The sequence below is a fragment of the Trachymyrmex cornetzi genome, unplaced genomic scaffold (assembly GCF_001594075.2).
Source record: "Trachymyrmex cornetzi isolate Tcor2-1 unplaced genomic scaffold, Tcor1.1 scaffold147, whole genome shotgun sequence".
NCBI classification, from domain to species: domain Eukaryota; kingdom Metazoa; phylum Arthropoda; class Insecta; order Hymenoptera; family Formicidae; genus Trachymyrmex; species Trachymyrmex cornetzi.
Genome location: NW_017296059.1, coordinates 4529712 through 4554561, shown reverse-complemented (window position 1 = coordinate 4554561; position 24850 = coordinate 4529712). Strand labels below are relative to the sequence as shown.

Genomic DNA, 24850 nt, shown 5'->3' with positions numbered 1-24850 from the left:
AGAGAGAGAGAGAGAGAGAGAGAGAGAGAGAGAGAGAATCAAAACAAGAACGAGAGAGGAAATAAGACAAAATTTATCGAAAAATAGAACAACCCAGCCTCAAAGATGCAACGACGAGATGATTCAGTTATCTGGTGAGACCAAAGTTTTCGGAAAACAAAAAAACGTACTTTACATCTTTATCACATTTGTTCCCCACGATGACCATAGGGACCTTCAAACTATAGTGAGCCCTTCTGCTCTTCGTGGCACTTTGGGTCGCGCTCACTTTAGTCTCGAGAATTGCCTCTCTCAGCCTGATGGCTTCTTCGAAGGACTCCCGACAGTCCATGCTGAACACCACGACGAAGAGGTCCCCTGCGAAATCGGTTATCGTGTCGAAACTATCGTGTCGATCGTCGTATGTTCGAACACACGGCGAGTATTTATCCTCAAAACGCTGAATATTAACCCTGCGGAGCTGATGTAAATTTATCGAATCTATTAGTGGTTGTTTAGATAACAAACAATTTGATGAGTAAAAATACTTTAAGTTTCTCTGTGAAGTAATTTTAAGATAAAAAATATATTATTATATTGGAATTTACTATTAAATCTTAATTCTTGTATTTACACTGAGAGAACAGTGTTGCTGAAGAATCTATAAATTTTATTACCGATTTGTATATTTTTATTTGGATCATTAAAATCGTTATATAAGACGTTTAAACTGACTGATAGAATTAAAAAATTTTGTAACATTATCATCGCTTAAGTGCTTTACATAATTATTTTGATAGTCTAACAAAATTATTTTTAGATACTTCAGCAAAATTGTTTTTTCCGTGTATTATTGTAACAATTTTATTTTGTACACAAAAATGTTAAATAATTAAATTTTCTTGATGTTACAAATGCTGCAAATTTGATTCTCTATGTTATCCGCAAAATTGATTATATTTTTATTAAAATAACTCAGTATTTATTTTTTATACGAAATATATCACCCTAAAAATTTATTAGTGGCTTTCAATTAATATATATTTAATGGGTCTCGCACAGACCCAACGTCAGTATATAACAGATAAACTGTATAACAGATTTTAACGGTCAGCTCCGGAGGATTATGAATAAATACACGAACGTATTTTCACGTAATTTTTGATGTATATTTTCTCGAATTTATTTAATGGTTTTTACTAGGGTACGTGTGCCGACACGATTTTGAATTTTCAACCCTCTCTCGCACGTCCCTTTCTCACCGCTATTACATGCGACATCGGTTGCAATTATTTCAAACCGGACGGAAGTCGCTACACGCCATTGCATATGGACTAATAATAACGGACTAATAATCACGCAAGTCACGGGCGACACGCATTTATTACAGATTATAAATATTTATCTTGACGGATTTATTTTCACGGAGGCGCGGCCTATGTATTTATAAATCCACCTTGACGACGGTATAGAGAGATTCCGGGTCTCGTATCTATGAGCAGCACTGTTACCGTTTGTTTCCGACAAAAACACGCCGCGAACAAAAGGGCGAGTAGGATCAACTGGCCGTTCTTGTGGACGGACAAAAAGCTCGTCCAATGAGAAACTCGACGAGTCGAGCGTATAGAACATAAGCTTGGTAATAACGTTGTTGCTTTGCCAGCAAACCGTTCTACTTGGTTTTATTATCGCATATCCTCTCGCTAAAAGATGCCACTAAGTGTCGTATATAACAATAACGTTGTCATTAGCTGTACGTTAATGTTTATAGAGTCTTAAAAGACCTCAATTCATTCCCACGATTTGCCACCAGGAATTTATCATTAATATCATTAACATTATTATTATTATCATGAATTTAGCAATTATAATTATACTAATTAATAACGTAGAATTATTATATGTATTATTATATATTGTTAATAATTTCATTAATTCTATTTTCCTTATTAATTTTATGCGAAAAGCGACAAATACCTTTATATATAAATATATATGTGTGTGTGTGTGTGTGTGTGTGTATAATGTAATGTGTATATATCCCTCTAATTATTATCGATCTGATGATATGAAAGAGTACTTAGCGTGTGCCTCCTGCGACCTTCTCTTTTTCTATCAAGATCTATCTACTACATAATTGAGTCACAAAATTGTAAATGCTGCTTCACACAGTTAAACATGTAAAATTTAATTAAACTTCACGAGATACCTTTGTGATATCACTTGTCCTAAAATCCTGTTATTTTACGTAACAAAATTGATTTACCTCATAAATACAATTTCCAAATTTCAAAGACAATCCATTTAGTTCATCCATCTAACTCATTTAGTTTCATTTCGTCCGCGTAATATCACCCAGAAACTTCTTAGGAAAGATCAGACCTCCATACTATATTTCGAAAATCTTGTCGCTTCGCAGCTACTACATGTGGAACATCGCGAAACATCTTATTCTCGCGAAACACGCCAAACAGGCCTGATATTGTCCTCGTCGCAAGATGAAAATATATGTATGTCAGCCATTATGCCGCAAAGTTCGTGTCTTTGGTCGTGTCGAAAGGAATTCTCTCCTCTCGCAACAGCCGGAACCCCGTCCGAAGGCTCATTGTCTTCGAATCGGGGTCATTTCGCGTTCCTCTGTATTCAAGCGTATTCCGACGGATTCGCGGCTCGCGGAAACCTTTTTTACGCTCTCGACGCATAAACCGATCTTAAGCTGGACGAGTGATTGCGTGCGCAAAAATCCAAAACGATTTTTTCACAATACGTTATTCTTTGGAGTGTTTTAACACTAAAAGTACCAACGTTTCTTACTCATTAAAAGATTCAAATAAATTATTATGAAAATGAAGGAAGTGATGAAAGATCAAATATTTTATCAATATAAAGAACATTTGAAAAATAAAAAAATTTCAAAATCCTGGTCTTTTACACAAAAATACAACCTTAATTTAAAAAATAAAAAAGGGGACAATAATAACAGTTAGATTCTAGTGTTAAAATGCTCATTAGCATTATTAATAAATTGACGATTAATTTAATTTGTGACATTACTTCCAGCTTCAGTTTATAATTGCGTTTCAAGTCCGACAGTAACTGGCACGTAGTTTGTAGAACTAAGAATGCATTTAAAATTTACATAGAAATATTGTTGGACAAGATCCAGCCTCAACTATATTTGGCGCTTTCCCTATTTTTCACGTTATTTATGAAAACATTACAAATATAAAAAAATCTAGAAGCAACTGCAGTTATGAATTAATAATCCAGATATGATTGAGTGTAAGAAAACGATTCTTTATTGATGCAGTCACGTAAAAAAAGCGTGATCGTTCGCGAACTATTGTTAGATGCGCATAACTATGCGCGAAACGTTTTTGGCAATCGGCCGCTTTATGAATTATTAAGAGATCTCGGTGGAGCGCAAGTGTCGAAAAAAAATGCGAGCGGAAAACGTGAAGTCGTGACTCGTTTTGTCAAACTCATGGAATTTCCGACGGCACGAGCGTCGAACGGAATACAAAACTAAACACGCCGCGATGAAATTCCCATCGACGGTGGCTCTCTTGATTTCCGTACACACGAATGGCAATTTAAAAATTCTTCGGATTTACGTGTCTAATTTTATCGTGTGCTCCTACGTGAGGTCAACTTTACTGGCAACATACGACGATATATCGCCGTTTTTCAGGCGCATGTAGTGCAATAACTGAGAGGCGAGTATCGGTTCTGTCCGATGCAATTTGTGCAGTCCCGCTTAAAACAGCGAATCGGAGTGGTTGGATCCCGGGAGCACAAACTGCTACTACTAAAACTTTTGAAACGCGTAAATTTCCATTTATTATTAAACAATTTTTTGTACACGATTATAAAGTTATGTAATACCTTTTCTGGTCATAAAATATTTTTACTATGTTTTCAGAATAAAATTGTTATAAGAATACAATAAGCCTGAATAAGCAATGTAATAATATCAAATAAACCAGGTAACTGCTCTTTTAATGTATTGGCACACTTATTAAATTTAAATGCAGAATCCATTTTTCATTCCAGAGCGTATTACACTGTGTAGCAATTAACAGTGGTCTTGCCAGACAGTGGTCATGCGTTTTGGGAATTGTATATTTTATACATATATATATATATATATGTCCGAATGTAAATATGTATTTTCAGTTGGGAGAGCTTGCCCTCCATCATGACAACCGCGATACTGATGCAATTGTCGCGCATCCGACAGCATGGTACGATATCAGGTTATCGGGTACAGGTGGTAACGCGACATGACGAGGGACAAGAGAGGTCTATATGCGCAAAATCAGCGAAGCACAAACGGTCTCATGTGCCGCAGAGGCAAGGCTACCGGGTGGTGTAGAAAAGGGAAAGTAGATGAAATTGAGTTATGGAGCGAACGTACTCCTCCTCATATTGTCCCCATACTGTTTCCACAAACACAACGTTCTTCAGTATTGTCGGCCACTTATCGTTATCCTATCTCTCGTTCCTCAGTTCTCGACTCGTTAAACATCCCATTTTCGTTTAACACGTTGAATATTGCGACGGGGATTGGTTAGAGTCACTGTCTCTCTAATATACAGGTGAAATACAATCAATCGTACTTAAGGGATTACACGTACCGTATAAAGACAGCTACAATTAGACAAAGTAACATTGAAAGCTCGTCACCAATCAGTTCATATTAGGTATATTATTATCAAAATTAAGACAAGTAAAAAATAGTAAAAAAAAAGGATTTAAAGGAATTTAATCTCATTATTTAGAACTTTAATAAAATATTCGTTACAGAAATAAATAAATGAGATAAACTATTGAAGCAGCTACTTTTTTTCTGTGTCTTTGTAGATTCGATTTCAACCCTGAACTCTTAATCAGAAATTAAATTTTTACTGTAACGTTGAACGTGTAATTCTCGCTTAGACTTTTGCAAAATTAATTGGAACCACATGATACTCGTGCAATTTCGTATCTAAGCATCGCTGAAATTCCGGTAACAGTCGACACTCACCCCGGGCAGTTTCCCTCGAACTTTTCCCGCGTACAGGACGTAGTGAACTATCGTTGTCGAGGATATGAGATTTCGCCGAAAGTCGTGAAACTTGCGAAGAACGAATCTGGCGACAGAAACGCTCGGTACAATCTTGTTCATCGATGTATGATTCTAGACGTATATTCTTTCGCCATATCGAAGAACGTAAGTTTCCTCAGCCATCGAGAGGGATATTAGGATAAAAGCATGAAGTTAATCTTTAGGTGATCGTCACATTTCGTATTCATCGCGTTCTCTCAAACGCTTAAAGATTTACAAATATATTCACAGCAAAAAAGCGTCTGGGTCTTTATGACTTTTTTTTCCATCTATCCACCGCGGTCTGACGTATTCTCATATAAAATGCATCGCGATGCATTTGCAACACGTCACTCGCTAACGTGCTAATTTTTTACCTGCTCATATAGGATTCAAGTATCCATTAATCCTTCTTGTACTAATTTTCGCCGTGATAAAAGCGGGATGTCATTGTCGAGAATTAAATTTTTATATTCACCGAGAATATATGCGTGATTACTTTGCGGCATCTTGAATATGACGTCTACTTGAAACGCGGAGCAGTGCATTTCTCCGGGGAGGTAAGCCGATGGACTTACCCGTCAGGAAAGACAATCGTCGCATCGCCGGAAACGGATGGTTTCCGCTTGTATCTAGAAGATCAAGCTGATGAACCTCGCCTCTGATCCTGTAGAGTTTCCTGTGAAAATCTTCTATCGTCGGCGTGTAACTCTCCTCGAATTTATTGAACAGAAATCTGAAACGTGAGCGGCAATTTTATCCGTATGGACGCTTCATTGTTTTAGTCTTTTTGTATTGTTTCAATTACTTTTTCGCCAGTTATCTTACGAGTTTCAGATTTCAATTCCGTTTCTAATAATTTTTTTTATGTAGATTAATGGAATATTAATAATTTATGTATTATAACACTCAGAAAGAACATAATGATAGCAACTATATAATTGTATAAATCATATTTTATAGTTGCTATAACTATAAAATAGCTTATTTAAGTTTATATGTACGATATAATTTTCTCTTTACAAAAAACTAATGCTAGTTAATTTAATATTAGCCAATTTATTACATGAAAGACAGTAATTAACTATTTATGTGGAGTATTAGAAACACTGAATAACAGTACTTCCAATACCTAACATGAATAATTAATTACTGTATCAGCATCAGTATTAAATAAATATAATTAATTACTGTTTCAATATTAAATTTACCAATATTATATTTCTGTAAAAGTCTACACTCATAAAATTTGTATAGTTGTTATTTTTATAGTTGCCAACACTATGTCTTTTTCTCTAAATATAGCCAATTAAAAAAAAGCTTAAAAAGCATCTTTAAAATTTAATTATATAATGAATTTTTCGAATCAGATACGAGCCCGAACGAAATTAGTAAACACAGAGTTAATTGTACCGAAAGTATTTAAAGAATCGCATTTGTGGACGGAGATAAGCATCTATCTCTATTTTTTAAATGAGCTCGTTAACGATCACTATGTATGCGTATATGGACAAAAAATTCGCTTAGCATATATAGGGGTCGCGTAATTGCGGTCAATTTAGGATAGTCAACATAACTTCGAACCGACCGCAAATTTTCGACATTTCGCAGAACCACCACCATTAATCGAAGGGTAATATCGGGACAGCGACAACCCTCTGGTTCTATTTGACGATGAGAAAAGAAATATGATTAGGTCGCAATTTTAACAGATCGATCCAATTCGGAAGGATTAAGCTTTGTTCCCAGGAACACGTGGCGGTCAGTTTTTCGATACTGTCGCATGGTAGCAGCGATTACATAACAATAGAAAACACAATGATGCGATATATACTAGGCGGCAGTACGGTTCAAAGATTAATTGAATGACATTGTTTTGCACTATTAGTAATCGATCTGTGAAAGGGAGCACGACGGACAGAATTTAGGAGACCGAAGCGTAGGGAATATTAAAAAAAGGACGCACAGCAAAAGGTATCAAATCAGCGAAGTTCTAATGGGAAATATTGCACCAAAATAAAAGTTAAACATAAATAAGCAAAAAATATAGAAAATAAAATCTTATATTTTTTCCGTAATTCAATTGAGATGTAACTAGAGGGAAATCGATATGAAGAAATAAGTATAATGTTTAAAAAAAAAAATGATAAAATTTACAAACTTACAATAAAATAACATACACGGTAAAAACCATTTTGTACTTGTATTAAACTGTCCTCGTTTAAATTTTTGTGTTGAATGTTTAATGCAAAAATGTTAACAATATGATATATTATAGGACCGTATATGTGATAACACAAACTAAGAAATCAAAGCCTAAACGGTCTAGCTGGATCTTAGTGCTTGTACGATTCTTATATAAATTTATATACTACGTGTGTAGTCTCCAGAAACGCGCGCCGAAATGATTTTTCGGTCTTGAAACGCTAATTCTATTAAACTACCGCAGTATCATTACGTCGCCTAAAGAGACGTTGTTCCTTCATATGCTAATTATTGCGAAGAATAATAATAATGCGGTATATACTAGGCGGAAGTACGGTTCAAAGATTAATTGAATGACAATGTTTTGCACTATTAGTAATCGATCTGTGAAGGGTAGCACGACGGACAGAATTTAGGAAACCGAAGCTTATAAAATATTAAAAAAAGGACGCACAGCAGAAGGTATCAAATCAGCGAAGCTCTAATGGGAAATGTTGCACCAAAATAAAATATTACTAAGGCCTTGGTAGTCTAAAGGCGCTCGCACGGAACGCAAGAGATTCGAGTTCGACTCCCAGCCGAGGTAATATTTTTTGCAATAAGAATTAATTATTTACAGATTTTAATATGTCATTCAACATTATTAAGATCGTTTCGAAGATGCGAATAAGCATCAAAAATTTGTTAAATTGTTAGTCAATGTAACTCGTGATATTACTGCGGTAGTTTAATAGAGATAGCGTTTCAAGATCGAAAAATCATTTCGGCGCGCGTTTCTGGAGACTACACACGTAATATATAAATTCACGCAAAAATATTAATCTAACATAATGTGATTACGTCATTTAAATATTTGAAGTTGAAATAATATTTAATATTTCTGAGTGCTAAAATAACACCATTTATAAACAAGTGAACAAATAGTATAAAAATTATGTAGCGTTAAAATTTTAATAAAAAATAAATATACGTGTTATTTTAATATATTGTAAATATTAATTTTACCAAAAAAATGTTTTTACAATTTGTTTTTAAATTAACTCAAAGTTATTGCATTGTTCCTCAGAATAAAATTTTTTTCCAAAATAAAAGAAAGTATGCAAATAAATATGAGAAAAAACAACTAGATAAAAACAAAAAAGTTTGTGAATTACAGTTTTCTATTACTATCTATATTTTTCATATAATATAAATGATTCTAAGTATATAATCAAACTAAAAGTATCCATCCACATTTGAATAACATATAAGAATATCATAAAACCTCGAGTTGTTATGATTTTGAAGCTTACAAGAGAAATAAATAGAAAATATGATCTGAAACTACTTTATCCTTAGTACGTACACTCAGATATTTTTCCTTTGTTCTTTTTTTGTTTCTTCCTTTTGTAAGCTTCAAAATCATAAACTCAAGGTTTTATAACATTCTTATGTATTCAAATGTTTGTGTGTAAATAGATACGTTTTAATTTTATTATATACTTAAAATAGTTAAAATCGCATGTGTGTAAATCGCATTTGATATAGGTAAAATAGACAATTCCTTTGGAGTTTGTCATTTCAGTATCCCCGCAAGTCGTTATCAAACTACCGACTTCAGGTATACCCGACTATTGACCCATAGTGAATCTACAATGAATCAGCAGTCAGAATCAGCAATCAGGTCGATCAGAGTTGATAGCCTAATACGGGTCTAAAACGCATCTAGATTATTGAGCCGAATCTCTCAAGCCGAGCTTCGATAAACTGAACCGAACTTCGAGCCAAACCTTGTGAACGTTACGTATATAAAACACATAATTAAAATATCATCGCAAAAATACTCACAACGCTCACGAGACTTGACTCAAAGATCGTCTCTAATGTGTCCAAAGTTCGGTTCTAGATTTGGCTTAAGACTCAGATTGAAGTTCGGCTGGAAGCTCGGCTCGACATTGACTCAAAGTTTGAGTCAATCAATAATCTGAATGCACCTTTAAGTTAACACAAGAATTTAGATGGACCGTTTAAGAGACGTGAATTATGTTAAATTTAAATTTTTCAACTGTTTAAAATAATCGAGAATGAGATGTGAGATAATTGATTTTGGATGATAGAAGGAAAAACTCGCTTTAAAACTGAATGCCGTGGTTTGCTGATTTCGGGCGTTTACCGTGCTACAATGGCGGTCTTTCCAACCCGGGCACTGCCGAGCATAACGAGACGATAGCAGTTGCGCGGCGGCGGTTTGCAAGCGTCCTCCTGCGACGAGGTGGACGCGGGACTCGGGCTGACGGGCATAGCGAGCATTCCATCCTCCGGACCCGAGGGACCCTGACCCTCCACCAGCTCAGGCTCCGCTTTTGCTCCTCGTCGACCGCGAGCGTTGATCCGGTGCTCAGCAGGCTCGTCGGTTGCACTTCCGCTTCTGCAGAGCCTCTGCACGCAGCACAGAAGTCGGCCGCACGCCTCCAGCTGCGGAATTACACGTCCATGAATGCGACATTAGCTCTTAATCCCCTAGCACTTTTGTACTCTCGGGACGTATGTATTGCGAAGTTGTAGGTATGTCGAAATTCCTGCACTCCCATTTAATTAGTCGAAATTAGATAGAGTCTGACACAAAAATAACTAGTATTTCGTGTTATTTATCGCTACGTAAAAGTTGTTGCTCTCTGGTATCCTAATTTTGTTTTTAAATTGCATATAAAAAGTTTAAATGTTTTTTTTTTAACAACAATACAAACTAATGGTAATATAAAAAAAATGTGACAGTTATGGAAGAATTTAGTATTGTTCGCGTTTCTGGTTTTCAGTATAAATTGCGACAGGTCGTTTATATTTTATATAGAATTTTGATGGGGTGTATCTCTCGCGAGACTGCATCAAATTTCGAAAAATTCGTCGATTTCGTCGGTAAACGGTAGGTATATTTGTAAATTTAACAAATTGCTATATTGTTTGCATGTATATCGGGTACATAATTCAACAAACAATATCTCCAGTATTTTCTTGAGCTTTCCAATGGATAAGAAAAGCAACCATGTCCAGACGACATCGTATTCCTAAGAAATCCAAGAAAGTGCAAGAAGAATAGGATATTCGAAATCCAAGCGTAAACGCACGGAACACAGATCCCGATTGGATTTTCTCGAATTGATTTGTGACGGGAGACTTTGATAAAAATACTTTTATTAAAGTGAGAGAGAATATAAAGAGAAAAGGCGAATGTTCCAGACATATTTCAGTGTGTGAGCGCTTTTGAATAATTTCCCCTGTTTTCTATACCGATGTCAGAACATCCGGAAGTTGCTCGCAACAACAATGAATGGAAAAAGTTTATTTTTCCGGAGATTAAGAGAATATGAAACGCGACCATAAAACGTGGTGCTATCGACATTTATATGTTTTTCAATACAATCTCCATAATTATGCAATCCTCGATAAGTCCTCGTTGAATGTTACATAATCGATATTCACATATTTTATACCACATATTTTACAAAGTTTAACGAGGATGCTTGTCATATTGGCGAAAAAGCTTAAAAGAGACGTACTAAATAAACGCGAAGAACTTTGCGCTGCAGGATAGGTATCATGGGAATTGGAAGGTTCAGGTTCCTCAAATACGTTCAGGAATATTTTCAAATAAATTTGAAACGCTTTGCACATCCTTGCACGTTCCTTGCATCACATACGGAAAACACATGCAAGTCTCCCATATAATTTATTGAATTGAGAAATATTTGTCTGTCTTTCTATATACCTCGAGTTTTTTTATTTAAATGACGGTATAATAATAAAACATAGAATGAGAGAAAAAGACCGTAAACGCCATGCTGTAATTAACTCTTTCATTGAAAAGAGACTCCAAGAGGTCAACATTGTCAAGTGCAGTGGATGCAATTATAAAAAACCATCATAAGGCTACGCCATTTTTAATAAAGTGAGATGGAAACAATATTCTTTTTCTTAAATTAATGCGTATTATTTAAAAAAAAATTGATTTTGCTTATTTTTGGAAAGTTAAAATTATTTATCTCTCAAGTCTCTTTGTACATTAATTAGAAAAATGACATCGGATTCATTTCCATCATATAAAAATTTACATCTCGTTTGAATACTAATGTCCCTCGAACGTCAATGTCAAGAGAGTTTTATTCACACCCAAGAAGCACGAGTTCCACACAGGATAAACGATAACATTCTTCTTCTTCGCATTCTTCAAAAAGTTCACTCTCTGACTTAGATATTCGCCGTCACAATCTGAACGCAGAAACTGGTAGAATAATAGAATGCGTTATATCCTTACCATAACGCCGTGCATTTCTAACTTGGTCGCGTTGAATAGAGGACTAATGATTGCAACGAAGCAAGTTCTGAATACTGCTTAACGCACGATAGTTAGAGAAGACCTATTAGGAAAGACAGAAACGGTTACTTCATGAATGATAGCAAAGCTACTTGTGTCGTTCTAACTAAGATTTTTCTTCAAAAGAGGCAAAATTAAATAAAGGGCTTCATATTTACTGAAGATTGAAATTTTAATGCTACACAGAAAGAACAATTTTGCTAATGTATCTAAAAATTTAGCTAGATTGGATAAGGTAGTACAATTTCGAAAATGGTATAGTTCTGAACGAAATAAAATTTGAATTCAATTTTCAAGGTGCGAGTTTAGTAACCATCTGATTGTATGGAAGATACTAAAAAAAAGCAATAAAAAATCGAATGTACCATGCTCGATATTGTACCATCCTTTCCTATAGATTTGAAAATAATTCTGTTGGACTATCAAAATAATTATGTACACTAACAAAAAATTATACATTTGACTAACTTAATTTAGTTCGTCTTTATTTCTTTTGATGGAAACTGTATGTTTAAGTCAAACATATATAATATTATATTTCGTTTAAATACATAGATTTTCCAGTGAAAGAAATAAAGACTAATTAAATAAATTTAGTTAAATGAACAATTTTTTTCTCAGTGTAGTACGCTCGAGATAATTGCTAGAATGTTAAAATTTTTTGTATGTCACTAATTATATTTTGATAATCAGAAAATTATTGAAGCAGAAAATTATTTTTACATCTATATATAGCTAAATGTTTAAATACTTTGGCAAAACTGTTCTTTCCGTGCACTAAATTTATAAATACTATCCTCGTTTATATAAATAATGTTTTGCAAATATTCAATATTCTGCGATTAATATCATTAAAAGCATACAAATTCGTTATTTTAAAGGAAGTTAATTAATATTTGATGACAATGTCATCAAATATTAATTAACTTTCCTTAAAACGTAATATAAATAAAAAAGGTCCACAATGTCTGCAATGGATCGTTAAACGAGAATCTTTGTGGACGCGTTTTTCTGAAAAATACATGAAGTAAGCTTGATGTTCGTCGTCGTCGTTGCTCGGTAAATTTACCTCTGGACAAGTCAGCGTGCCGCTCCATGTACCTCGGTTTCGAGACGATACGCAAGAGGTGAGGCTTTATAAATATTTAAATAGGACACCTGATGCCCGCGTGTAGAGGGTGTGGGCCGCAATTATTAAAGACTCCATTAAAATACGTCGCACGTATTGCTTTCTTTACGCTGTCTCTCTTTTTATTCTCTCTCTCTCTCTCTCTCTCTCTCTCTCTTTCTGCTTCTTCAATACGTAGTAACTCAGTTTGAATGAAACTGAACATAAACCGCGTTTTATCTTTGCCATGTTCCACGACGGTAACTATACGAATCACTTCGCTACATCGACAACTTTGTTGTCGTTTAACAAATAGCGATATAAATCGTACCGACCGATAGAACTTCGTTTTGTCTTTATCTCGAGCACCGTCCAGACTCCTATTTGCGATATTTAGGCCATTAACGCGTCGCTCAACTCTTAAATTTCCGAGCAAGATCGCAATTACTGACCGCAATTGTTTCAGTGTCGAGGGCTATTGTTACCTCAATAATAGTTTATTTCTGTTCTGCGCCAGGAAAATGGGGTTACATTTTATTCGTTGCACTTTAACTATAAATGTGCGGAAAGCAAAATACTAGAAAGGTTTCGCATGAATCGTCGAATCGTTTCTAGAGTCGTGTTTTACTTCCGCGCGAGTGTGACGATAGAGTGTTATCTGTCTCGCGATATACGTCTCAGTGATATCGACGTTTTCTGTACCTTCATTCGCGTATCCTTTCGCCGTGCAAATATCTCTCAAAATAAAAGTCGAACGTGACCCTGTTACTATTTTTAGGATTTATGAACGGTTTCAGCAAAGTCGGTTAACTTTAATCTCGGAGATCTACTACATCTTGATTTTCTTCTAGAATTAGATCGAGTACATGAGAAACCGAGATTTATATTTTCTCTGACTATTCCTGTGCGAATTTTCAAAAAGAGAGTCTATTTCCCGTTAAACTAGAATTTACTTTTCATTACCACAAATTTTTACCATTTTCCTTTCAATAAATAGAGATAAGTATTACATTTCGCCAAAGTACAGACTGTTGGTGAAAGAATAAATTAACGTGATATGATATTAGAGCGAATATCGCGATGTATAATAACTAAATTGAAGTAACAATCTTAGATCGTGTTGATTTTAATTCTTCGACCTCTGTCGAAAATAGTGGCGATTCTCCAGGGAAGTAATAACGTTCTGCTTACGTTATAGCTAGGAATACTGCAGATGGTAATAGGCAGCCTTTGATGGTACTAGACTAGAAACCACGTTGAACTGCGGGAACTATGTAAATGCAGATGTTAGTGCTCGTATCATTATCCCTTATCTATTCCTTCTAATAATTGCTCCGATCGAAGATATACAGATTCGAGGCAGTTTATCTCATCATTGCATCGCTCGCATATTCTCACTAATTTCAACTTACACCAACGACATTAGAAATTTAGCCAAATAAAAGTCTGTTGAAAAGTGATAAGCGTGCAAATTTCTATTACAACTTCTAAGGAAAGATTAAATTAAAAGATAACTGCATGCTATTAGCTGTAGATTTCACCGTTTAATGGTTGCATTAAAAAAAAGAGCTTTACGTCTACCCTGAGAGAAAAAAATGATTGCAAGTACCACAATTTAATCATAATTTATAGTCAGTTTCGATGCCAATAGCATATATACTTTTTAACACAATAAGCGAAGAAGGCCATATTCGATAAAAGCGATTTTGGTGCCTAATAATGCTTTTGTGTGAATTTTACAATTTCTAGTTCAAGCAAAGTGCGCGATGATTTGTCAGGCTTTGTCTTTTCAGACAACACTCACGTCTAAAAACGAGACATAAGACATCTTAAACATATATAATGAAAACGTTTTAAAAACATTTTTAAATGCGTCTAAAAGGCATCTTTAAAACATCTTATATCCCGATTTTAGACTTTGCATTGTCTCGGTTGTTTTTGTCAAGATAAAAAGATAATCAACGTGCAGTTTATTTAAACTGAAAATCGTAAAATTCACACAAAAATGTTATTTGACACAATCCTATAAATCCGTTTTAATCAAATATAGCCTTCTTCGCTTATTAAACATTTTTCAATCAATTTTCACTCAATTTTTTATAAAGTTAGAAATATAATTATTAGTCATTAACATTATAAGAGTAATAACTGCAGAAATCAAGTTCTTAACTATAATTATTATTAATTATTTTACTGTACAGTCACAAATCTGAACACTTTTCTCTGTAATAAGATTCTAACATCTCGAATAACACATTATATTTGCAAAACTCATTAACTTGGTATACTTTATGTTTACTATATCGCTTCACATCGCGACGTGGCACAACGGAGAAAAAATGAGCAACAAATGTCTATATGCTATGCGTGTGCTATTGATTTTACGATTGCGCGCTACGACAAAGCTCTCGGCACGCGAGGGTTTGAGAAACATTGATCTCTTAACGCCAGCGACCCACCAGGTTCTGATACAACCAAGCAACAAGGTATATCGGTAGAGTTGCCCGTACCAGCAACATCGGCAATCGGATTATCACAATGCTGCTTGCCGGTCCTCACTGGGACATGCATTTGACGGTATCGAACAGAGTTCCGAGTGTATCGCGGAACGTTATCCTCTTAATGCTGCTGTGGCTTAATCACACTAAGCGGATTTGGCCGTCAACGCTAGCTAAACATCCGTTTAACGATTCAGTGACATAATATTTTCTAGGCGAGCGACCGACCGAACTTCCACCTGAGATAGTTTTTCACGTGGGTTGTTCGAAGCTTAACGAAACTTACGATAATGTGCGGCCATTATTACGCTATTTCGAGTCGGTCGATTATATGACACGATGTTTTGTTTATCGTAGCAATGTACAATGACAAATGTACATGGAAATTTTATTGTCCGCATATTTACGTTTGCAATTGTTCACCAGCATTTATAAATCGTTTATGTCGTCCTACTTGTGTTATTCGTATATTTTACGATGTACCGATATATATGTTTAACAATATATTTCACTTAGCTACTGTATATTTCGTTTAATAAACGATTAGAACGGTGCGCTGCTGATGACAGCGTACCATGATATTTAATTTACTCGTTAATCACCACCGCGTATTTTCATTCGTTCGATTTGGTGCAAGCGATTAAAAACTTCCGAGCCGCACACGCGTGGCTTCCTACGTATAATCCTTGTTGCAGCGCAAGCAGTGATATTATGTGAACCTAGAATTATGCAAGTATATAATTACGGCATAAACGATTACTACGCCCCATTTAATCCCGGGCTGATACCCCTTTGCCACCAGGTCGTTCGTTCAGATATTGCCCGAGCCGCGAGGCAAGATGGTTAAAGCCGCCGGTTGAAAGACATTCCCCCAAGAGGAAAGCGCCGGTTTCTCTTTCCTGAAAATTTTATGTACCGGATTGAAATCTGAAAAAAATTGCTAGATGCTTAAAGCAAGGTATTTATTTTCTGTGTGTTCTCTCTCGCATATGCATATATAATTCCCGTTATTATTAATTTATACACGGAAAGAACGATTTTACTGAAATACTTAAAAATTTTGCGCGATGCAAAGCTGAAAATAATTTTGTTGGATTATCAAAATAATTATGATAATAAGTAAGCACTCAAACATGATGATGTTGCTGCAAAAAGTTTTGACGCTCTAGCAAATAGCTTGATAAACGAATCGTCTTAATTAATAATTATTGTAATGGACCAACAAAATTATTTTCAAATCTGTATCTAGCTAAATTTTTGAATATTTTAGCACACCCGGTTTTTCTTTGTACATAAAACGCAGATATTTTCGTATGTATTTTTCACACTTTTAATGATATTGTTAACCTTTGTGATATGTTTACGAGTGAAAACCGTATATCGAAAAAATTCCTTTTATACATGGAAAAAACATTACTGAAACATTTTCAAATCTGTATCTAGTAAAATTTTCAAATACTTCAGCAAAATCGTTCTTTCCTTGTATATAAATACAAACGCAGATATTTTCATACGTATTTTTCAATAATTTTCACACATATACAATAATATTGAAAATAATATATGCGAGATATTGTTAATCTCTGTAATGTATTTATAAATGCAAACCATATATCGAAAAATTCTCTTTTATATGCAGAAAGAACGGTTTTATTTAAAAAATAAATATAGAAAAAATTTAGCACAATACAGATCTGAAAATAACTGTATGGAAATATCAAAATAATTATATAGAACAACTCGGATATGATGAATAACGCTACAAAAAATTTTGTTATTCTATCAATCAGGGATTAAGCGTTCTACATAATTATTTTTATGGTGTAACAAAATTATTTTTAAATCTGTATCAAATTAAAATTTTAAATACATTAGCTAGATCATCAAAATAATTAATATTAAACTCATGTATATACTATTTCTCATGCATTTAATGCGCGATAATATCGTCAACGGTCCACGAAATTCTGTTATAGATCTGTCTAATGCATGTGGTAATTGAGTAAAGACGAATCTCTGGAGATTTCAATTCGCCAATAAATTACCCGTGGTAATTAGACGGTATAGATACTCCATCTGTTCCGAGTAGGAAAGTAATTCCGGCGATCTTTCCCTCATTTTGCCTCTCTTTCCCCCTAGTACTTCTGCCACTTGCGTCTCGCGTCGTTACTTAACTTACGACTAACTACTCACTAGCGTTTCTACTACTGAGTGCTTTTGCTTGCTCGTGCCGTAATCTGATTGGGCTCTCGCCGACTATTATTTCATTTGCGAGTTCGAGCCGCGACTACAAGCTGTTGTCGCAGGCATTGTTGCTATCGCTGTTTCTCACATCCGTGTGTTTGAGCGTAAGTAACAATCTGTGATAGCAGTGAAGGCTGAGAGCGATTCACGAGTTTACGAGCGAGCGTCACACAGAAGATAGACGCGCCAGTCGACATCAACCGCGATGGCTGAAGAATGCCTGTGTGGTTAACGTGTCGGAAGTAACTTTGCGCATCGGCACGTATAATATTATACGTACATATATATAGGATGTCCCATATGTTCCACGCAGGAATATTTCAAACGAGTTCGAAATATTGGGTTTGGAAAAATATTTAGACATCAATAGCTCCCAAGTTAAAATCTGGATCATTGCGAGGTAAGAATACCATGGCCGTTATTCTTCGGCCAATTTAAATGGAGGTTAATTGCGTTGGATATTTAAAGTAGTGAGAGATACTGGAATCCGATTACGTCTGATTAAATTTTCATTAGATCGTTTCCAGAAAGAGAGATCAAGGAAATTGTGGGTGAAAGGAAGGCGCGGACACCCCGTATAGGTCGTCGTTTAAACGCGAATTTCCACCGCGACTATACTACCTTATGTAAGCGGGAGATTTTGTGTGGAGACTATATCTGGTATATCTAGTATAATATAACATGGAATAAAGCGCAATTTTCGAGGAAACGACGTCGAGAGGAGACGACGCAAGTTTATTTTCAGTCCGTCGCTCGAATTAGCGAGGGAGCTTTTACGCGGCGAGCTAATCGACGAAAAGCTTGATGCTGGATTCTAACCGACGGTTAGGCACGTCCTAGTAATTAAGAGCACGATTGTCTCTATTGATCGACAATCGTGAATAAACAACCACACCCGTAGCATTTTGGACAAGCGCTCTTCGCGCGTTTATTCATACACTTTTGTATCCCACTCGTACATGTTGTACAATACTCGTGTGACAGATGGAATGCAAAAAGAGCACGGTGATCCCGCATTGGATGTCGGTGATTCGATTATCGACTGTAATCACTCAGCTTGACTTTTGTTGTTTTCAATTCCAATTATCAATATTGAGATGAAACTGAGCGAAAAATTTGTATTCATAAAGTATTTAGTATTTGTGATTATAATTGCATCGTAAAATAATTATAGTCAAAAGCTTCATTTTTATAATTATTACTGCTACAATGTTGGCAATAACAATTATATACGAAAGAAATATTTATATACAAACGATTTTGCTGAAAGAGCTAAAATTTTGCTGGACACAGATCTGAAAATAATTTTGCTGGATCATCAAAATAATTTTGTTAGAAACTCATACTGATTGCTAGAATATTAAAATTTCTTGCAACATTGCTCTTCATGTTTTGGCTTTCATTCTTTTCGTGTAGTTCTATAATATACTGTATCGTGTATAGAACTATAAATATATAAAACTATAAATATAATAATTATTATTACTAACATTATAGTGTAATGACTATAAAAATGGAGCTTCTAACCATAATTATTTTACCATGCAAAGTTATATAAATACCAAACACTTTTCTCTCGATGTAAAATTTCATCGCTATATTAGGCAAATATTGAAAACGGTAAAAGTCCATCTGAGTGATTACTGTCGATTATTGAATCAACACGACATTCAATGCGGAATCAATACGTTCATTTTACATTCCAGCTTTCGCACCTGTATCGTACAACGTCAGTTACAAACACTTTCAGTGCACAGATTCTCGTTAAATGTCGATTTTTTTTTACAATACCTGTGCTAGAATTTTCGATATTAATTTTCGTAGCAAACTGACAAGTGTAATTTGTAATCAATCCTTTTTTTTTCTTTGTGAAAATATCGTGGCATCGACAGAGCCACCGAGTTTTATAAGCGCTTGAAAGTAAAGGCCCTTCCTGATAGACTGAAGTCTCTGAAGGGAAATTGAATAACGAAACTTCATTGTCCATCTAAACTCAAGTCAAGTCTTCTTCTTCTTGAGAATTTTAATTCGAGGTACCGAGATACTTGATATTGTACATTAAGAATTAGAGGAATTCTCCTCGAGGAAATATCGATCGCAAATTCGATAACCAATATACAATGAAAAATAAACTGCGTTAAATTAAGAATGGAGGTACATACATGGTAGCGGAGCATACAAATATTTTTTTATTTGTTGTCTCGTATATCATACCTGCGATACGTATTTCTTGCGACACGTGTAACGGGATATAACGATACCGTCCGGCGAGTGATTGTCATTTGAACCGAAAATTCGCGTATACCGTAACGATCGTAACGATGCAACGGAAGCATGCACAAAAGCGCATCGTACAGAGACGCGGTGCTCGATGTACCGCGAGAAATTTGACGGCGCGGCCTACTGGAAACTCGCATCTTTTTTTTCCCCCTCGCAAACAGTTTCCTTTGCTCCGTCGGAGTCTCGTCTCCAAACTAAAGCCGAGCGCTTCGCTGCTTTTGTGTCCCGATGGCGTAATCGCAACGTTCCAAAGCACGACGCGACACTCGTGCAATCGTGTGAATGCATTTACAAACGTTGCAGATTATCTTCGCGCGTAGCCTACTTCCTGAAATAGCTAGAGTTTTCTCCACGACCTCTATCCCGCGAGTGCGATAAATTCGGTTATTGGGTCGAGAAGTCGAGTGGATTTCAAAAATAATAACCGTGCTTTCCCGGGATATATTTTGTTCTAGCCAAATGTGTTTTAACAGAAAATAATCGATATCGCGCTTAAGAAAGCAAATCGATAAGTGAACGTGCATCTGCGTTTATAGATACTATATACCTCGTCAATTAGCTAATGCTTCAAAAATAAATTCTTCGAACAGCTGCTGAGATATTTATTATTCTTTGTTCTTGGGTTGACAGTGTTTAAGTATATTTTAACCGTACAGGAAAAAAAAGAAAAAGGGAGGAAAAAAAGTTAAATTTTTATTTTTAAAATATTATATTTTTCATACAAGATGACACAGGGAAAAATGCAACAAGGGGAAAGACGTCACTTTGTTTATAGCTTTTTTCGTAGAACGCACATATTGGCTATTTTGACTGCGTACAAGTGAATAGTAAACAGTTTCAACAGAAAATGTTTGTGTCAATCAACGTCGAAAAACATTTGACGAAATACAAAAAGGTATGTTGTGAAATATTTATATATATATATATATATGTAGAGAAATTACAATAATATCTTTTCTTCACACTTTGGGGGAAGATGACAGTAAGTACAAAATTATAATTTTTCATGATTGACACCGTCATTAAAATGATTTTATAAATTAAAATTTTGAACACTTTATATAATTCGAATTAATTTAAATTAATGCAATGCTGTTTAAAAACGAATAAAATATATCCTGCAACTCTCTCTCTCTCTCTTATTCGTAAATTACTCTTTTTCATTTTTTCAATTTATGTTTCATTATATTTTTATGTGTTTTTTATAGGTTAAACTCTTGATTGTGTGCTATAAATAAGTAAAACGTGCAAGTTTATGTTGCGTCGTATTATTTAATTACTTGTGGTATTTTCTTCTATAGAAGGTGGCAGTTAACCGTATATATATAGGGGAAAGACTTTTGCCACTTTTGCAGTGTTATATCAATTTTTTCCAACAATATAAGTTCCAATAATACGAAATAAAAGTTTAATTCGTAAACTTATATAAAAAAAGATCTCTAGAATATAAATAAAAAATTTTTTGTAACTTAATTCAATAACCAAAAGTTACTCAAGAATAAAGACTTAAGTGTGGCGTCTTCCTCGAAATTACCTTAATATTTAATTTAATTACATAATTAAAATAGCAATATTAAAACAAGGTAATTAAATTATACTAAAAATACCACGTCATTGTAATTAACGAACATGTATTCCATTATGTCTTCATATTTATTACTTCATCTTTATTTTAATTAATACATTAATGTAATGAAAGTTATAAAATTTGATATATTTAGTTTCGTTTTCTTTAGATTTATAATATAATAACGTATAGAAAATAGTATTCGATTAATTTGGCTATCGACTTTAAACCCGAAAATTGTGTGTGTGTGGTCCCGATATTTACATATTCTAATTAAATAAGAATGATATTTACTTTGGTTTCCTTTTAGATTTACAATATAATAACGTGTCGGAAATAGTATTCGATTAATCCATTGCAGCTATCAATATCTCAACTTTAAATCCAAAGATTGCGGTCTTAATATTTATAGATTATAATTATATTCACAAAGAAACCTCTTGTGTTCGAGCGGCAAAGTTCACCAGTTGCAGCGTGGTTACGTCTGTTGACGGTGCAACAAGTCGGGTTAACAGCTGTTTCGGGCGCATATAGTTATATGCACGACGACGGCACTATGGCACTTCGATTTGGCCCAAGTCCAGGCTGAGTTTACGAGGCTTTAGTGAACTTGGGCGTCACGTTTGTTGAATAGGAGGCCGTACTATCAACCGTATGAGTTATAGTAAATGAAGCATTTTGTAAGTTTCGACGTGGGTGCAACGAAGAATGCAATCTCGTCAGGATTGAGTAAAACAATTCTCTCGGTGTGTGATAATAGTAAACACACTTAATTCAGTTTATGAAACAAGGGAGATTGCATTGTCCCACATTTCTATAATGCATTCTAAAAAAATAAGTGATAGATAATTAAAAAAACTCTTGAAAATGTCCAGTAAAAGAACATAGAGACAAATATTAGTTAGTACTATAATTAGTACGCGCACATTTGTGGTTCTAATGTGATTGTATTATTAACTTATAATAAATTGTAAAAGAAATTGACACGATCGGATGTTTCGAGCTTTCCTTAGCGAAATATTATATATATAAAACAAAAGTTACAGTGATAAGGACACATCAGGCTTTCCCGATATTTTGCTGAGAATGACTCAAAGAAGAGTTGGAACGTCCAGTATCAATCTCTTTTTATTTTAAAAACTAATAACATAATTACATTATAATTACTAATATGCGTGCACAATTTCAATTTTCATTTGTCCTTACGTTCTTTTATTTAAGAAAATAATCACGTTGGCATCTTCCGTAACTAAAGAACCGTATGATTACGAATTATATCTATGTCGAAAGACCGTTTTGACATACGTATAAAATTTCGTTCGCAAACCGACCTAATATGTATCGATTATTGAAAAATACGGACATATAAGCTTCAGCTTTACGATTCTTCCGGTCCCTGCGATATTTCGAATCTATGCTGAAATGTTACGTTTTCAAATACGAGCACGTGTCCTAATGGTTTATTACGAGGCATATGATACGACCTATGGCTCGCGAATCAATAATGTCCATGCTACACACGAGCACATAATTATTAACTCTTTCAAAGCCGCGCGTTTTTCTCGAAGGAGAAAAAAATGTCGCGCAGTAGCGGCATACGTGTGGACTTTGCGCTATTTGCGGAAAGCATGTATACAGTGCGTAAAGTTTTAAGGGATTATCTCTCAACCGCTTAGCGGAAAATCTATGATCGACCACTAAGTGGATACCTTTTTTTTTCTCTTTTTGTGCTAAATCGGTTTTGTAGCGAAATGTAAAATTCAAAAAACATACTGCGCTTTGAAGCTGATATTTACAGAGAAGTACCAATTAGCAGCCTTTCCTATTACCTTCTATACAGAAATTGTATTCACCATGCCGTGCACGTATAACTTCATCGTTCTTTAATCCTATTTTTTTTAATTCTATTAAAAACTACTCTAAATAGAAAAAATATTCAAGTTTTATTGTAAGTTTTATTGCAAAATAAATACGAGAGAGTTTAGTGTCGTCGTAAATCGTGAATATACATCTTTTTTTAAAAGAAACGACGTAGCGTCACCTATTAATTTCACACATTTATATAAAAAATGGACAAAGTTCTAGGACACTGAAGAGATTAATGTAACCTAATTCATCATATGTCAAACCTGAGAAAAAAATATAATAAATCTATGCGATCAAAGATATATATTTCTATCTCTAATGGAAGAAATGACTTAATACGAAATATTAGCTATGCGTAATATTTTTTCCAAAATATGTATAATTTTTGAAAGTATTAACTGAAATTATTAAAGAAATTAATAACTGTATTATACTTTTGGAAAAATCTATTTCCTTGTAACTTACAAAATTTGGGATTTTGCAATTTCAACAATGAGATGCCCGAAAAGTTTCTTCTTTGAAGCAACGAGATTAAAACGTCGTATAAAGAGTCGAATATAATTTTTTGTAAGTATTAACTGAAATTATTAATGAAATTAATAAATGTACTATACTTTTGGAAAAATCTATTTCCTTGTAACTTACAAGATTTGGAATTTTGCAATTTCGACAATGAGATGCCCGAAAAGTTTCTTCTTTGAAGCAATGAGGTTAAGATGTCATATAAAGAGTCGAAAGCTTGGGAGGGCTTGAAAGGATTGCCAGACGGACTAGCAGGACATTGAGCAAATAGGAGATCAAATCACGAACTGAGGGTTTTTCCTTCAAGACGTTTCTCATCGCCAATATATCACTGAACAGATATACGATATTCGAAAGAACGTTAAAGCGGAACGTTTTAACCCGTTATGAGCATGCTCAATCATAGTCACTAATAATTATGATTAATTGCGATATGATACAGGATATTTGCATTGACGAGTTAATTCTTCGTATTGCCTACATTTTTTCATTACTTTTTCCATCTTAAATGCAACGGCACATAATAAGTAGTATTTTCGGCTGAATATTATTGTACTTAGAGAGAGAAAGTGAGGAAAAAAGATTTTTATATATATTTCCATATAAAGAATGATCTCAAAATTATTAGAAAAAATTTAATAAAATAATTTGGTAAAATAATTAAAGAAAAGATCGATAAACAATCCGCATAGACATAAACATTAAAGTTCATAAATTTCTTTCGTATATATCAATTATGGGTAAATATTTCTTTTAAAATATCATTTTTTTTATAAGTGTTAATTAAAATTATTGATGTAATTAATAATTGGCAGTATATGTATCTTTGGAAGAATTTATTTTCTTGTAATTTACAAGGTTTGAGATTTTGACAAAAATGGGATTCCCGATTGAATTTTAAAAGACTTCTGTCTGCAAAACAAAATTGTAAAAAGGCAAATTACAAAAACAAAATGATGCTCTATCACAATATAATATGGTACAATTAAGAAGCACAGACTTTAGCATTTTTTTCATCATTCACGTCTGCTTACCTCAGGAACGTAGTCGAAGCGTTGCCGGAGGAAAAGCTGAGAAACGGGGTCCGAGACATGCACCGTCCTGAACGTTAAGGACCCGTACAGGTCCTCGATTTCTTCTTTCG

The 24850-nt window shown here is 34.4% G+C and overlaps 1 protein-coding gene across 1 annotated transcript in view; it reads right to left on the bottom strand.

Annotated features, from left to right (window-relative positions):
* The window catches only part of LOC108757661 (GTP-binding protein Rhes), a 25726-nt gene extending 876 nt beyond the window's left edge, over positions 1 to 24850 (bottom strand). The window contains exons 1-4 of the mRNA XM_018502148.1: positions 24741 to 24850; positions 9423 to 9724; positions 5644 to 5801; positions 171 to 357 (exon numbers count right to left, since the gene is read on the bottom strand). Of these exons, the coding sequence (XP_018357650.1) occupies positions 171 to 357; positions 5644 to 5801; positions 9423 to 9559 (482 nt within the window). The 5' untranslated portion in view covers positions 9560 to 9724; positions 24741 to 24850. The remainder of the gene's footprint in view (positions 1 to 170; positions 358 to 5643; positions 5802 to 9422; positions 9725 to 24740) is intronic.